Source organism: Mus caroli, unplaced genomic scaffold (genome assembly GCF_978045245.1).
Source record: "Mus caroli unplaced genomic scaffold, Mus_caroli_1 scaffold_3, whole genome shotgun sequence".
NCBI lineage: Eukaryota > Metazoa > Chordata > Mammalia > Rodentia > Muridae > Mus > Mus caroli.
This window is the reverse complement of record NW_028227258.1, coordinates 4,847,723-4,864,753: the sequence shown is the minus strand read 5'-3', so window position 1 is coordinate 4,864,753 and position 17,031 is coordinate 4,847,723. Positions and strand designations below refer to the sequence as shown.

At 40.6% G+C, this 17,031-nt stretch overlaps 1 protein-coding gene across 1 annotated transcript in view; it reads right to left on the bottom strand.

Moving 5' to 3' along the window:
- Window positions 1–17,031, bottom strand: part of Tnni3k (TNNI3 interacting kinase) — a 311,536-nt gene that overhangs the window by 268,590 nt on the left and 25,915 nt on the right. The window contains 1 exon segment of the mRNA XM_085835372.1: window positions 4,535–4,643. Coding sequence (XP_085691498.1) covers window positions 4,535–4,643 — 109 coding nt within the window.

The following is a 17,031-nucleotide window of genomic DNA, read 5'->3' as shown; positions in this document are numbered from 1 at the left end:
AAAAACTATATTTAAAAATTTGTTAGCATTAGAAGTTGTTCAGCTATTAAAAACAATGACTTCATGAAATTCTCAGGCAAATGGATAGAACTTGAAAATATCATCCTGAGTGAGGTGACCCAGTCACAAAAGAATACACATGGTATGCACTCACTGATTAGTGGGTATTAGCTAAAAAGAAGCTTGGAATACTCATGATACAACTCACAGACCATATGAAACCCAAGAAGAGTGAAGATCACACCAGAGTGTGGATGCCATAGTCCTACTCCATAGGGGGAAGAGAATAATCTCTGGGAAGTAGAGGGAGAGAGGGATCTTGGATGAAGAGAGGAGGGGGAAGGAAAAGGGAGGCCAGTATAGTAAGGGAGAAAATGGGGAAGAATTACAAAGGGTCAGGACTTTGAAAGTAGATGTGTAGCAGTGGGGGATGGGGAACTGGTGGCCGCCACTAGAAAGTCCCAGATGCCAGGGACCCAAGAATTTCTTTGGATCCAACAGGAAGGACATTAGCCCAAATACCCAACAAAGGGGAGTGAGAACCTATGGAGAAACATATCCAGTGGATAGGCACTGCACCCAGTTGAGGGATGGGGCCGCTCACCCACCTCAAAAATATTAATCCAGAATTCCTCCTGTCAAAATGAAATTCAGGGACAAAGAATGGAGCAGAGACTGAAGGAAAGACCATCTAGAGACTGCCCTACCTAGGGATCCATCCCATGTATAGACACTAAACCCAGACACTATTGCTGACAGCAAGAAGTGCTTACTGGCAGGAGCCTGGTATAGTTGTCCCCTGAGAGGCTTTGTTAGAGCCTGGCCAATACAGAAGAGGATGTATGCAGCCAAACATTGGACTGAGTGCAGGGACTCCAATGGAGAAGTTAGGACAAGGACTGAAGGAGCTGAAGGGGTTTCCAACCCCATAGGAAGAACAACAGTATCAACCAACGAGACACCTCAAAGCTCCCAGGAACTAAATCACCAACCCAAGAGTACACATGGAGGGACCCATGGCTCCAGGTGGATATGTAGCAGAGGATTACCTTAGCAGGCATCACTGGGAGGGGAGCCCCTTGGTCATGGGGAGGCTCAGTGATCCAAGGTAGGGGAAAGCTAGGGTTCTGAGGCAGGAGTGCTTGGGCAGGTGGGGGAGCACCCTCATAGAGGCAGGGGGAGGGGGCAGGGGATGGGTGTTTGTGGTGGGAAAACTGGGAAGGGGGGATAACATTTGGAATGTAAATGAATTATATAACTAAAAAAATTTTAAAAAGTTGTTATAACATTATATATTTTAAATTTTGAAAATATTCTCTCAGTAACAATTTTATTTTAGCAATCTAATCTTTACAAATTTACAAGTTTGTTCTTACTACTCCACAATGAAGTCCTCCATCTTTAATGATGTCTTATGTAATACATCAGTCACAATGATTCCACACACAGGATGCCCTGAATCCTCTACCTAGTGTTTAATTTTCACCACTTTCCAACTATACCGTGGGGTAATTACATTTACCTCATTTCAAATGAGGCCCACTCATATCAAGAAACATATCTAGGACATGCAAACTGCACAGAAATCTACATTAGCCATGTGTAGGTAGCTCCAAAACCCTTATGCTGAGATAATTCCTTGTCCAGCTTAGGCAATTAATTAAGTCACTTTCTCTATTTATTTCTCCTAGACTTCCCATGGCTTTTATCTGTTTCTGCTAGATTCCTTTAATTAAATATGGATTTTTATCTCAAATACTTTTCAAAATTAGTGAATAATCAATACCTAAATCTTACTTTTGAAGATTGCACTTATTTACTATTTATGCATTCATGTGTATGTTTGTGTGTGTGTGTGTGTGTGTGTGTGTCTGCGCACTCACACATGCTTATGTAGGTGTGCACATACCACATTGTGATTCTGGAGGTCATAGAAAACACTAAGAGTTGGTTTTCTTCTTCCATTATCTGGGTTTTTGGCTTGAACTCTGGTCTTCAAGCTTGGAATCATTCACCTCTACTTGCTGAGTCATCACACTGGCTGCCTCTAAACCTCATTTTTAATCATTAAAAATCATCTGGTTTTCTTTTTTCCTCCAAGTTAGCAAACATAAAGTGTCTATATACTGGCAAAGTTGCTCATGTAAGTGAGATTCTCCCTGAAACACACTGGATATTAGCAGTACTAGAGGCAGCTCTCTTTGTCTGTGAGTCAGGCAAATCTTGGCAGTCACATTCCAGCATTTGCTCTACATGGGATCTCACAGGTTGCAATGTCTTGTTACTCAGTTACTATTTACCAAAATTAATAATATCTACCACAAAACTAGGATGAATTTGTCTTTATGTAATATATGAGGCGATACACTTGCCTCTGGGTCTCGCGTTTAGTACTAATTAGTCAAAAGATCACAATTATATCACTTGGTGGACAAGTTTTTGTTGTTGTTGTTTATTTAAAGCATCTACAACAGGAGTGGTAAAAATAGCTGGTTATTGATACAGCATGAGAAAAATCTTCAAGTCCATTTGTTAAGTAAAACAGGATATACATTGTTTTTGCAGGCTAGCCTTACTATAATCAAAATACTTACTTATCTAAATTAAATGATTTCTTAGAGTTCATAAAGGTGAAAGATTCTTCCAATTTGATCCCATTTTAGTTAGTACACATATTGGAATCCATAAGGAGTGAATGACTTATGACTGACGAAGTTCTTTTACCATCTTCCTTCTCTGATGAAACAAAAGATGGATATGAATTTGCTATTACAAATTGCCTGTCACACAGTGAGAGAATTTCAGATGCTTCCTCGCACCCGAGCATGATGTGGTACTGTGTGGTCAGTGATGCCCCAGCAGCCTCTTATCCCAGCCTGCTTGTGGAGACCTTAGAAACCCTGTTGTTCTGTTGGTGAAGTTCCGATGAACTAAGGGCAATTGGTGACTGTTTTCCAGGCATGTTGTATTTGTGCACTTACTTTTGAGGAACATGGCATTTGGGTATGCCTAAACTCCTTTTTTTTTCTATGTAAAATCCAGGATGTTTTATGTTAGGAGTTCACTATGTGAATGAGAGCTGAAACAGACATGGACAACTGGCCAATGTCTAACTTCTTGGTTGGTGTGCTGGCTTGTTTTATGTGGACTTGATACAAGCTAGAGTCACTGGAGAGGAGGGAGCCTCAGTTGAGAAAATGCCTCAGTAAGAATGTGCTGTAGAGAAGCCTGTGAGGCAATGGTTTTCAACTTTCCTAATGTTGAGTCCCTTTAATACAGCTCTGTATGTTATGGTGACCCCAAGCCATAAAACCATTTTCATGCTATTTCATAACTGCAATTTTGTGCCCGTTATGAATCATAATGTAAATGTCTGTGTTTTCCAATGGTCTTAGGTTGACTCTGTGAAAGAATAGTTCCATCTCCAAAGGAATTGCAACCTACAGGTTGAGAACTACTGCTGTATGACATTTTTTCTTAATGAGAGATTTATGGGTGGAGGGCCCAGGTCATTTTGGATAGTGCTACCATTGAGAAGGTGGTCCTGGGTTGTATAAGAAAGCAGGCTGAGCAAGTCTGTAACCAGCACCCCTCCCTGGTATCTGCACCAGCTCCTGCCTCCAGGTTCCTAACCCTACTTGAGTTTCTGCCCTCACTGCTTTTAATGATGAAATGTGATATGAAACCATGAGTGAGATAAGCCCTTCCCTCCACAAGATGCCTTGGATGTGAAGTTTCATCGTAACACTGGTAAAGCTAAGACAGTTGGAAAGGTTGTTGCATTGAAACATGCCTAGTTTCTCGGCATCAGATTCAAATTCTCTAGGAGGTTTTTGCTACAAATTGGGTTCCTGCCCCTCTTGCCTAAACATTGTATGCCTTACAGGATTGTGATGCTGTCCCAGTCCAGGATGTTTTTGTTGTTTGTTGTTGTTGTTCTTTGTATAATGAAGCAGAAGCTGATATCACACATATTACAAGAATGAGAGTAAAATGATTTTCTGTCCCACTGTAAGACAGCCTTCAATGTATACAGAGGAAGGGAATTATATTCACTCCCTGAGCAAAGGAATTATACTCAGCCTTCCTGGAGAAGGCCTCCAATATCTACAGACTGAGAGGGTTGGTAAAACTTGTCTTATTCCTCAAGGAGACTCAGGTCTAGTATCAGCAAACCTGGCAAATAAGCAATAGTGTTTGTTAGTGGCACAGCCTAAATAATTTAGTGATTAATTCCAGAGTAGGTTACTTGGAATAGTGACAGCTTGTGTCCAGTTGTCTATTCTCCAAGTTCTTCTCCCTCAACTTTTGGGAGAACAGAATCTAGGTTATAGTTTAGTGAGGGAGGTGTGATCTTTCCATTTTGGGAGTCACATGAATTCATATTAACAGACAACTTGGCACTCTAAAGTTTAGTCTGGTTATACCCAAGACTTAGCCCATTTATTGCTAAGGCTTTATGCTTGCACACACATGATACCTAAAATCAAAATATGGAGACATGTATTTTAAAAAGTAAAAACTCTGACTTTACCCAAAGATGTGCCTTAGTTCTTGAAATTCATTTTCTTTGATCTGCAGGTCATCTTCCAGCCTTTCTATTATAATAGTATACGATTCACTAACTTTCTTCTTCCATTCATCTGGAAAAGAAAAACAAATAGGATTGATTCATAATTGCATTTTGCAAAATGTAGACAGAGATCATAGCACACAAGTAATCAAAACCCTGTTTTTTATTCTCAATTCTACAATACTTAATTTAAAATGACTGATTGTGGGTTTAATGCAGATGTTTATGTTTATAATGCAATCACTTTGGGATTGTAGTAATTAAGAACCCATTTGATATTGTACAATATATTTACATAAAAGAATATATTTGACTTATCTTATTGATTTTATTGCATTCTAATTGCAGCAACTTCATTGCTAGACAGTGTTTTTTGCTTTTAAATACTAGCTACTTAAGATATAATTCTAAAATTTCTATATTCAATAGTTCTTCAAACTTTCTATCATATTATACAAAAGGACTAAACCAATATTTTTTAACAAGAAGTTCTCTGTTTTCCTTTAGAACTCTTTCAGGGAAAAGGAGTAAGTTCAAATAAACTCAACACTTAATATTCTCTGCATTCAGATCGGCACACATCTCAGTGATTTAAAACACATCCACTCTTAGTGGTGAGTTGTGTTGCATGTAAGAAAGCAAGAAATGTTAGCGGAACATGGTGAAAATCAGAAGAGTTACCAGAGCAAGTCTGTGTCGGTCTGGATTTGTAATTCCCCATTTTAAAGAAGTCTGCTTTTCTCCTGTGCTGCCCTTCACGATGTAGGATTCCAAGTTCTAGTGCTGAAACAGACCAGTTGAAAATATGTTGATAGTATTTCTAAAAATAAGCCAAGTGCTGAATGGAATGTCATGCAAGGACGTCAGAGAGCAAAGCAGAGTGTGCCTTCAAAGGTGCACTGATCATGTAGTGGCTGGGTTTGTTTTAAGGGAGCTGTGTGAAAGGTAAACAGCAAGCATTTCAGTTGTGCTATTGGCTTCCATCAGTGGATTGCCTGTTCACCCACACATGCCCTCTGGGTAGGCCAGTTCCTCAGTGAGTGTACATGGAAAGTGACTGGTGATTCTGAGCTCCACTGAAAGAGACTCCAGCCAGCCAGCCAGTGTTCAGCATCTTTGGCACCTGGGAAACAGTAGAGGTTGTCCATGTGAAGAAACAGAAATTCCTATCAACCAGCACTGCGTTGAGACCTGCTTGTGTATTTGCAGGGACTAGGGATCACACATACGCATGCACACACACACACACACACACACACACACACACACACACACACACACACACACCATGACCATTGCAGTTGATTATTCCTACCTAAGTCACAGACAAGAAAAAAGACATAGAGCTTTATAAATACCAATTTATCATAAGAACAACAGTGATCAGGAAAACATTTCAACATTGCTTTCTTACACATTCGTGGGCAATAAACAGAATCATGATTTTTTTTATGTCAGTTCCAAACAGGGAGTGGAGCCCAAAGTTGATTCTGAACCATTCGACACTGACGTCTGAGATTGCCGTTATTTCTGATGTGCTGTGTCCTGAGTTATTCCACACACCTTCCATTTACTTCACGCTGTTGCTTTTTTTCCACGCACATTTGCACTGAAATAAATGAACCCAGTGTGGGATGGAAAGTAAATGGAAATAACATAGGAAATATATTGGTTATTTTCTATATATTTCTTCTAGGTGATCTTACTGTGTATGAGAGCTGTAAATTCCAATCTTGAAAGTCACACTTAGCTTTAATGTAGCAGGTGTTGGTTTCACATTTACTATGGCCAAATATTCAAATGACTCTTCTTAAACAAATGCTTAGGTGAGTTAAGGAATCCTCATGCCCTGCCTTAGCAAGCTAAAGGAAAGGTCCCCGGGGGAAGGGCTGCCCTACTGATGAAATAAGTCGGACTCAGTACCTGGCTTTGTACCTGTGTCTACTCTTAGTGGTTAGGACTCTCTTCTTGTCATTAAGGCCTGTCACAGATATGTAGAGTTTATATAGTGCAGGGTCCTCTGGTCACTTTGATCTGTAGTTCTTCAGTTTTCTCCTTTGAAAGCTAGACACCGTTGATTATGCCAGCTAGTTCCCAGTAATGTGTGACCCCCATGCAGCTTGTTCTAAGCATGGTGAAACCCCAATTCTCTCTGTTTTGAGAGCCTCGCTTCCCTCAGACAAGCTGTTCTCTGATTCACCAGCTCAGGAAACTGACTTCATTAGTATTTCTCAGTCTTAAACCACATACTATGCCTTCCTCAGGAATGATCCTCCAGGGAGCTATAACATGCGTGCATATGATTTGTATTACAATTTGGGAGTTAGTATATTAGTGCACAGGAAATGATAATGTCAGTAGTTATCAGAAATAGTGGTTATTTTCTTCGATACTTGTTTTATTATTTTATTAATTCTTTTTTTAAATTTATTTTATTACGTATTTTCCTCAATTACATTTCCAATGTTATCCCAAAAGTTCCCCAAACCCTCCCCCCCCACTTCCCTACCCACCCATTCCCACTTTTTGGCCCTGGCGTTCCCCTGTACTGGGGCATATAAAGTTTGCATGTCCAATGGGCCTCTCTTTCCAGTGATGGCCTACTAGGCCATCTTTTGATACATATGCAGCTAGAGACAAGAGCTCCGGGGTACTGGTTAGTTCATGATGTTGTTGCACCTACAGGGTTGCAGATCTCTATAGCTCCTTGGATACTTTCTCTAGCTCCTCCATTGGGGGCCCTGTGATCCATCCAATAGCTGACTGTGAGCATCCACTTCTGTGTTTGCTAGGCCCCGGCCTAGTCTCATAAGAGACAGCTATATCAGGGTCCTTTCAGCAAAATCTTGCTAGTGTATGCAATGGTGTCATCGTTTGGAGGCTAATTATGGGATGGATCCCTGGATATGGCAGTGTCTAGATGGTCCATCCTTTTGTCTCAGCTCCAAACTGTCTCTGTAACTCCTTGCATGGGTGATTGTTTCCAATTCTAAGAAGGGGCAAAGTGTTCACACTTTGGTCTTCGTTCTTCTTCAGTTTCATGTGTTTTACAAATTGTCTCTTATATCTCAGGTATACTAAGTTTGTGGGCTAATATCCACTTATTAGTGAGTACATATCATTTGAGTTCTTTTGTGATTGTGTTACCTCATTCAGGATGATGCCCTCCAGGTCCAACCATTTGCCTAGGAATTTCATAAATTCATTCTTTTTAATAGCTGAGTAGTACTCCATTGTGTAAATGTACCACAGTTTTGTATCCATTCCTCTGTTGAGGGGCATCTGGGTTCTTTCCAGCTTCTGGCTATTATAAATAAGGCTGCTATGAACATAGTGGAGCATGTGTCCTTCTTACCGGTTGGGACATCTTCTGGATATATGCCCAGGAGAGGTATTGCGGGATCCTCCGGTAGTACTATGTCCAATTTTCTGAGGAACCACCAGACTGATTTCCAGAGTGGTTGTACAAGCTTGCAATCCCACCAACAATGGAGGAGTATTCCTCTTTCTCCACATCCTCGCCAGCATCTGCTGTCACCTGAATTTTTGATCTTAGCCATTCTGACTGATGTGAGGTGGAATCTCAGGGTTGTTTTGATTTGCATTTCTCTGATGATTAAGGATGTTGAACATTTTTTCAGGTGTTTCTCAGCCATTCGGTATTCCTCAGGTGAGAATTCTTTGTTTAGCTCTGAGCCCCACAATTTATTGCACAAAAGGACAGGGCTCACACACGCGTGCGCACACACACACACACACACACACACACACACACACACACACACACCATGACCATTGCAGTTGATTATTCCTACCTAAGTAGGAATAATATGGACTCGTAAGCATCTGCTTCATAAGAATTTGAGTTTTCAGGTAAATATGTCATACATTTTGGTCACTTCCCCCATTACCCTCTTTCTCAGAATGAATTAATTTTTTAATATAATTTTCTCCAGGTAAATCTACGTTTCTGCAAAAGACACAACTTCGTTACTTATCCTTGGGAAAACTCCACCATTCACACATAAGGCATTTTTCTCTGTTCATGTACCTGCCCGTGCAGAGTTAGGCAGGTTCTGTAGCTTGGCCCTTATGCATAGTGTCACCATAAAAATGGGTGTGCAGATCCTCTGTCATTGACTGAATTGAGTCTTTTAGGTAAATATCCAGTAATAATAGGTGAAAGAGGTCCTCACTCACAGCAGCAAAGTATTACCTTTTCCTTGAAACCAGCCTTTGTTGGTATCATCTTGATGCTCGCTATCCTGGCTGGTGTGAAATGGAATCTGGGTGTTAGTCTTGTTTGCATTCTGACTGCTAAGCATGTTGGACAGTCTCCATATTATTCACTGGCTAGCTCTTTTGAGAACTGTTGGTTCAAAATTTCTTTGCCCATTTTATTGACTGAATTATTTGTGTTTAGGGGCCAATATTTTGAATTCTTTATACACTTGAATAGCAACCTGTCAGATGGTAAACATTTTCTCCTACTCTGTAGGCTATCCTTTTATTCTGTTAAATGTATTTTGGCATAACATTTGCAAATTAGTGCAATCCTGTATGCTGTGGTTTGCTGAAGTACTGGAGTATGATTCAGAAAATCTTTGTCTAGACAGTGCATTGAAGAATGGGTCCTATGTGTCCTCTAGCACAATGAATGCTTTTCAGATTCTTGATCTATTTCAAATTGGTTTCTTAAGGCAGAAGGAAGGAAGGAGTTTATTTTAACTCTCCTGCATATCGATATCCAGTGTCCTCGGAAGCAGATGTAAGAGCTATGCACAGTGGCATCCCTGGGAAGCAGAGAAATGGGCTGTATGGTCAAGACTTAGGTATCATCCTACTTGTATTTCATGTATGAGTGGATAAACATGTACATTTATCAAGTAGAACATGACTCGGTAATAGACAGGTGCTATTCTAATGCGGACTATTAGCTGTCTCTGTTTATCTGACAGGATTTAAAATCACTGGGAGGAGATGTGTCTATGACAGTGCTTCCAATTAGGTTTAAGTAAGGAGGGAAGAACCCATCCTGAATGAGCATGGCATCACCCTGTGTGCTAGGATCCTGAACTGACTAAAAAGGAGACAGCAAACAGAGTAAGCACAAGCCTCTCTCTCATTCTCTCTCTCTCTCTCTCTCTCTCTCTCTCTCTCTCTCTCTCTCTTTCTCTCTCTCTCTCCCTCTCTCTCCCTCTCTCTCCCTCTCTTCCTCAGTTCCCCTTCCTTTCTGGTTCTAGACTATACATGCAGGGCAAGCTGCTGCCCCATCACATAGTCAGTCATGAACCCTCCCCCACCTGTGGTCTACATTGCCCTCTGAAACCATGGACCAGAACAAACCCCTCTTCCCTTAATACTTAATACTTTTTAATGCAATATTCTGATCAGTTCCCCATCCCTGAATTTTTCCCAGATTGCTCTCTCCTCCCCACACACCTAACTCCAGACCTCCTCCTCCTCCTCCTTCTTCTTCTCCCTCTCCCCTTTCTCAAACATACAGGTAAACAGAAAAATAAAGCAAACAACAACAACAACAAAAAACACCAAAGAGAAAGTACAAGAACCAGTAAGACCACAAAACCAGAAAGCATAGTATACAAGTGAAAGATTATTAAGACAGAACATGCTTAAACAAAGACCTATGAGAAAACAAATCAGCGAAAAGACCACTGAGTTCACTTTCTGTCGGCTGTCCACTGGTGGTCATGGGCCAGCCCTGAAGTGTGCTTTTTGCACCCAGTGAAACTACAGTAGAGAAAACTCATCTTGCCTTTGCAGGCAGATATCAACTCCAGATAGTTTCAAGGTTAGGGTTGGAAGTTCATGTCTAGTTTGTGTGTCTGTGGCGGGGGAGGGATTTACATGCATAGTATTCAGTGAAAGAATACAACTACAAAGTCCAGCAGTCAAAGGCCATGGCATTCTGGAAAAGGCAACTTTATAGATAAACAAGTTTTTGTGGAAAAGAGGAAGACTGAGAGATGGGAACTTGGAACAGCTGAGTGCTTGAGGGAGGGGCAGAACCTTAATGACACTAATGGGGAAGATACACACACCACCACATTGACTCTGTATGAAAAAGCCATGCTAAGTACGGACACTGGCTAATCATTACATACAAACACTCCGTGACTAATGGTCCGTTAGTGATAACAAATGAGCTACAAAGACAGGAATTCAGGATGAGGAAAATCATGATGGGAAAGAGTAAATATGAACTTACATTATGACTCAACTTTTCTTAGAAGAAAACCACTATATCAAAAACATTTACCAATCTTAAAAATTAAGAAAAATGATACACATAAACTTGGCTTCAAGAATTAGAGTTTGTGGACAGGAGAGGTGGCACAGCAGGTGAAGGTGCTTGCTCTAGAGTCTGAGGACCTGAGTGCACTGTGTGAAACAATATGGGGGAACCAGAATCAGCTCACATGATTGTCCTTTGATATCCCCATGTGCACAGAGGCAAGGATCTGTCCCTGTACACACAGAGAAGCACATGCACACACAAACACACACATATATACCCATATGTATATACAAATACACACACTTAAACAAATGTATATATACACACAAACACACCCACATACACACACATACACACAAACACACCCATATACATACACATATATATACTCAGACAGAAGCACATCCATATACATACACACATGCACATACACACATACAAACACACCCATATATAGACACATACATACACACAAACACACCCATATATATACATACATACATACCCACATATACATACATATAAGCACACCCATACACATAAACACACAAGCAAGCAAGCCCATACACACACACACACATACACACACCCATATACATACACACATATACACATATATGCTCAGACATAAGCACATTCATATACATACACATACACACAGAAACACACCCATCACACCCTTATATAGACATACATGCATACACACAAACATACCCATATTCATATACACATACACACATACACACATATACACACAATCATACACTGAAGCATACCCATATATATACACACATGTGCGCATGCTCGTGCGTGTACACACACACATACACACACACACACACCTTATGTAATTAACCAGGAAGATGTAAAGACACACTTTGCTAATGAGACTGAGTCGAAATGGACAGTTCAGAACACAAGGAAACAAGAGGCAATGTATGATTACTAGCATTTCCTCTCACGCTCACTTGTTCTTTCAGCATAAAATTCCACACGGGTTTAGTTAGCGTCGTATTTTCTCAACTCTCCCATTTTGACTGAGCTTCAAGTGCTGCTGGCACTAACACCCCGCCCCCCACCTTATTTGTCTGCAACGAAGCAGAGCAGCTCTAACACCCCTATGAGCCCATTTACATTCTTCCCCAATTCCTTCATTTTGAGTTCATATGATTTATTTATCCTGATCTCCTCTTATGCATCTGCTATTTATATTTTATACTGCTTTCTTCATACATATTTAAAAGGATGCTTTCAAGATGAAATGACAAATATTAACCTTGGCACTTCTCTTACCTTTATCGTTTCAATAGAGAAATTATAAAAACATGTATTCTATGAAACAAATCTGGTGTAACTGGAACACTTTTTCCATAACATTTAAAATATGAGTTAATTTAGAGTTAAAAACCTAGATCATTCTTTCTTGTGTGAGCGCTTATTAATCTATTTCCAGTGTCAGAGAGGCCCAGGTGCTTGATGTGTTCATTTGGTTGCAGGTAAGACAACAGTTGCCTCAAAGATAAGAAACAAGAACTTCTAATCGTTTATAGTGACTTTTCTTTCTCTTTATTTTGTATAAGCATAAAGATGTCCAGTTGACAAACACTGTGTTTGTAAGAATTAGTCTCAATTGATGCACAGTCACCTGAAAGTGAAATTGGTATTAGATGTGGTGGCCCACACCAAGTACTCAGGAGGCAGAGGCAGGAAGATATCTGTGAGTTCAAGGTCAACCAGGTCTACATAGTGAGTTCCATAAATTGATCATCACCTAGGAGACCCAAACTTAGTTTATACAATTTGACTTATTTCATTATAAAATAATAAATATGTATAATCCACATGGCTCTTATTCACCAATTGTATCCTTTCTGTAGAGTATCTGCACCTACAGTTGCCTTCATGTATAGTCATTGTTAAGGTGATAGATTAATTTTCAAAATAGAGAGGACCTGAGAATCTCCTCACCAAGGCACCAGTGTGTGGAGATGTTGCTGTTGTATTCCACATAGTCATTGTTTTTCCATAACTGGGGGAACATATTAACATAAGGCAAGAAGAACACCATGTTTCTTGGTGGATGAACATGAAGCAAAGTTTATGAAGAATTTAAATTCAGCTGTGCAAGGGTCCTATTTGTGCCGGGGTCATACTTCTCAGCTATCAGTCCATTGAGTCATGTACTTAGTAAACATGCACTGTGCCCATGTTCCTCCAGAGAGCTATGATGGCCCACAATACCAGGCAGATGCAACAATTAATCATCTGGCAACAGGAACACAGGACTAGAGAGGAGAAGGCACAAGTTCTTGTGGGAACTAAAAGGGGGCAGGGGAAGTGGGGGGAAGGGAGGATTACCTGCGTTTGGCCAGAGTTCCTCCTATGCTCTGGGCAGGCAGATGTGGGGTGACACCCTGTAGCCCTGGGGTTATGGGAGAGAGGGCTGAGGGAGAGAGGTTCCCACACAGGCGAGAGAGTATGTGCAGGGGGCCTTGATGAACAGAGATAGTCTATGGTTTTAGAGCTTTATTATAGAAAGGCAGGGAGAAAGAGAGAAGGTAAGAGAGAGAGAGAGAGAGAGAGAGAGAGAGAGAGAGAGAGAGACCAACCATAGCCAAGAGGAGGAAAGTGGGAGAGAGAGAGAGAAAGAGGAAAGGCTAGAGAGTAAGAAAGAGAGAGTAAGAGGGAGGAAGAGAGGGAAAGGAGAGGAGAGGAGAGGAGAGGAGAGGAGAGGAGAGGAGAGGAGAGGAGAGGAGAGGAGAGGAGAGGAGAGGAGAGGAGAGGAGAGGAGAGGAGAGGAGAGGAGAGGAGAGGAGAGGAGAGGAGAAAGGAGAGTAAGTGTAAGGGGAGTAAGAGCAGTAGGAGAACAAGGTGGGGCCAAGCAGCCCCTCTTATGGTATGCTGCTATCTTTACTATTCCTAGGTAACTTGGGAGGAGACTAGCCTGAAGGTCAGAAGCTTGGGACATTGTCTATGTGACTAAGAGCCATGCTTCTCCTGTGGGGGCTGTGGAGGCAGTAACTTCAACAGGAGCCTGAGTTCCAGGAGACATGAGAGAACTCCTTCCATCCCATTTAGGTGATTTATCACCACTGGGTCTTGTGGTTCAGACCTCAGCTCGACTGGAGACCAGACTGTGTATAGCCCAATGCCCAACAGGTTCTGAAGCCTGGCTCCAACCAGGGTCAATCTCTCCAGGAACTGCACTTTCTTTCACAATAATATGAATTTCACAACTCTCCCCTCTTAAGTCTTCCTTTTCCCTTCCTAAAAGTTCACTTGCTAAGAACATAATAACTACAGTACAATAAGTGACTAACACTGTTTTGGGCAATTATTTCCATGCCTGTAGATCCTCTCTTAGAACAATCAAAAGATAGAAACAAAGTAAATTAATTCTACTTTGAGTTCTTTTTTTCAGTTACCAATTATCCATCCAAGGCTGTGCCTCAAAGCTCAAAGAAAACTAAGAAGATTCAGGAACAACAAATCATTTCAAGGCTCAGAAAGATTCTCCACATAACATGGTTGCTGAGAAATATGTGGACATGTAGCTAATATGCTATGTACTGCATAGATCATTTATATGAACATTTTGGAAGGCTTGCAGGGGTCTGATTTAATAACTTGCCCCATGTTCTTTCAAACATGAGACACCAGTGTTAGGGAGAATCATAGACTGATAGATCTGCTGAAGTGTCCTAAGTCCTCAAATGTTCAGGGTAGTCACCTGTGGCAGTTCTAAGATTGTGGGAATCCCATACCTACCTTTTCATATGTTTCCAGCCCTGAGACAGGAGAGCATCATGAAAATGGCAAGTGTGTGGTTTCATTGGTTGCTGTGCTGGGTGTTTCCCAGTGATGGTCTGCTCAGTGCATTCAAGAAGAGGCAGTCTCTTCCACCACTACCTTGTCCCACCTCTTGGGAATCTCCTGCATGGAAAGCTGGGAGCCATGACTACCAGGCCATTTGCATTTGTTCCCTCCAGTTGACAGGGCAGAAATGTCATCAGCCTTACCCAGAGGCTCGGTGCCCTCAGAGCAGGATGCTCACTTTTCTTACTTCTTCCATTTTATACATCACCTGTGCAGCTAGTCTCAGGAGCTAATGGTGGAAATACTACATCCACGTTCCCATAAACCCTGAGTGAGATTAAACAATGAGAAATTTGGTTTATCAGACTGGTATGGTGCAATTTAACCACTACCCCATTAGCAGGTGACTGAATTTGGTTCAGGGAGTCAACAGGACAGTTCATGGACATAGAACTTCCCGAGACTCTCAGCTCTAAAGTCAATGCTTAGGAGACATGATAGAGCAAATATTTACATGCTTAATCAGAATTTCTGAAAAATTTGCATGTGTTTTAGTTATAACATTACTCTTCTAAAGCATATTATAAATGACAATCCATAGTTACTATAGCCTTTTTTTTTAATGAAAAGACTCAAGTTAGCACTGAGTGAGAGAGTGGACCTCTATCATACTTATCTCTTTCTGGAATGCTAAGAGTGTTCCTTTCCACTATATTTGCTACTGAGGAAAGTCATGCTGCTATTTCAGGATGCAGTATGTATTTCACCATTCCTGGGTTTCCTGACCAATGCTACAAACAACTTTGGGCAAATTGTCCTTTTGTTCTTCATGACTTATCTCTCCTGCTGTGCCTTAGTGTCTCCCTCCTCCCCACAGCACAAAGCTTAACATTTAATGTCACCTTCCTGAGGAGCAAGACATGAAAAGACAGTTCCAGCATCCATTACTCAGTGACTGTAGAACAGGACTGACTTGGTTCTACTTGCTAACTGTGTTATAACATTTTCTGTCTGACAGGCAGTGTCTCCTAAACACAAGCCTAGGACTTGACTATATAAATAGTTCACTCTCCATATTCTGCTATTTTACATATGAATCCACAGAAGAAATTATCTCTCTGAACCTAACTGGTCATGATTCTTGAAGTATCCATTGGACAAGCACAGCACTTATATGTGGATCCTTCAGAGGCGTACTTCTCTTTGAACTACATATAGAACTCATTTCTTCCTGAGAGTCTGAACTGGTTAATGCACTCCTGACACAATACACTATGGCCAGTCTCTGCAACTTCACAAAGGGAAGCTTTCAGGAATGATTTGTTTTCTTTTTACTCCTTGGACAAGGCCTCAGGGGATCACTTAAGTGTACAATCATATCATCTGCAAATAGTGATATTTTTAGTTCTTCACTATATTGAATAGATAGGGAGAAAGCGGGCAGCCTTGTCTGTCCCTAATTTTAGTAGGATTGTATCAAGTTTCTCTCCATTTATTTTGATGTTGGTTACTGGTTTGCTGTGTATTGCTTTTACCATGTTTAGGTATGGGCCTTGAATTCCTGACCTTTCCAAGACTTTTAACATGAAGGGATGCTGAATTTTGTCAAGTGCTTTTTCAGCATTTAATGCAATGATCATGTGGTTTTTCTCTTTGAGTTTGTTTATGTAGTGGATTATGTGGATAGATTTTTGTATATTGAACCATCCCTACATCCCTGGGATGAAACCTACTTGATCATGTTGAATGATCATTTTGATGTGTTCTTGTATTCAGATTTTATTGAGTATTTTTGTATCAATGTTCATAAGAGAGATTGGTCTGATGTTCTCTTTCTTTGTTTGGTTTTTGTGTGGTTTAGGTATAAGCATAATTATGGCTACATAGAATGAATTGGGTATTGTTTCTTCTGTGTCATTTTGTGGAATAGTTTGAAGAATATTGGTATTAAGACTTCTTTAAAGGTCTGATAGAATTCTCCACTACACCCATCTGTTCCTGGGATTTTTTTGGTTGGGAGATTATTAATTACTGCCTCTATTTCTTTAGGGGCTATGGTACTGTTTAAATGGTTTATCTGATCTTGTTCTAACTTTGTCACCTGGTGTGTATCTAGAAATTGTCCATTTCATCCAGATTTTCCAATTTTGTTGAGTATAAACTTTTTTATAGTAGGAACTGATGATTTTTTTTAATTTCCACAGATTCTGCTGTTATGTCTCCCTCTTCATTTCTGATTTTGTTAATTTGGATACTGTCTCTGTGCCCTTTGATAACTTTGGCTAAGGGTTTATCTATCTTGTTGATTTTTACAAAGAACCAGCTCCTGGTTTTGTTGATTCTTTGTATAGTTCTTTTTGTTTCTATTTGGTTGATTTCAGCC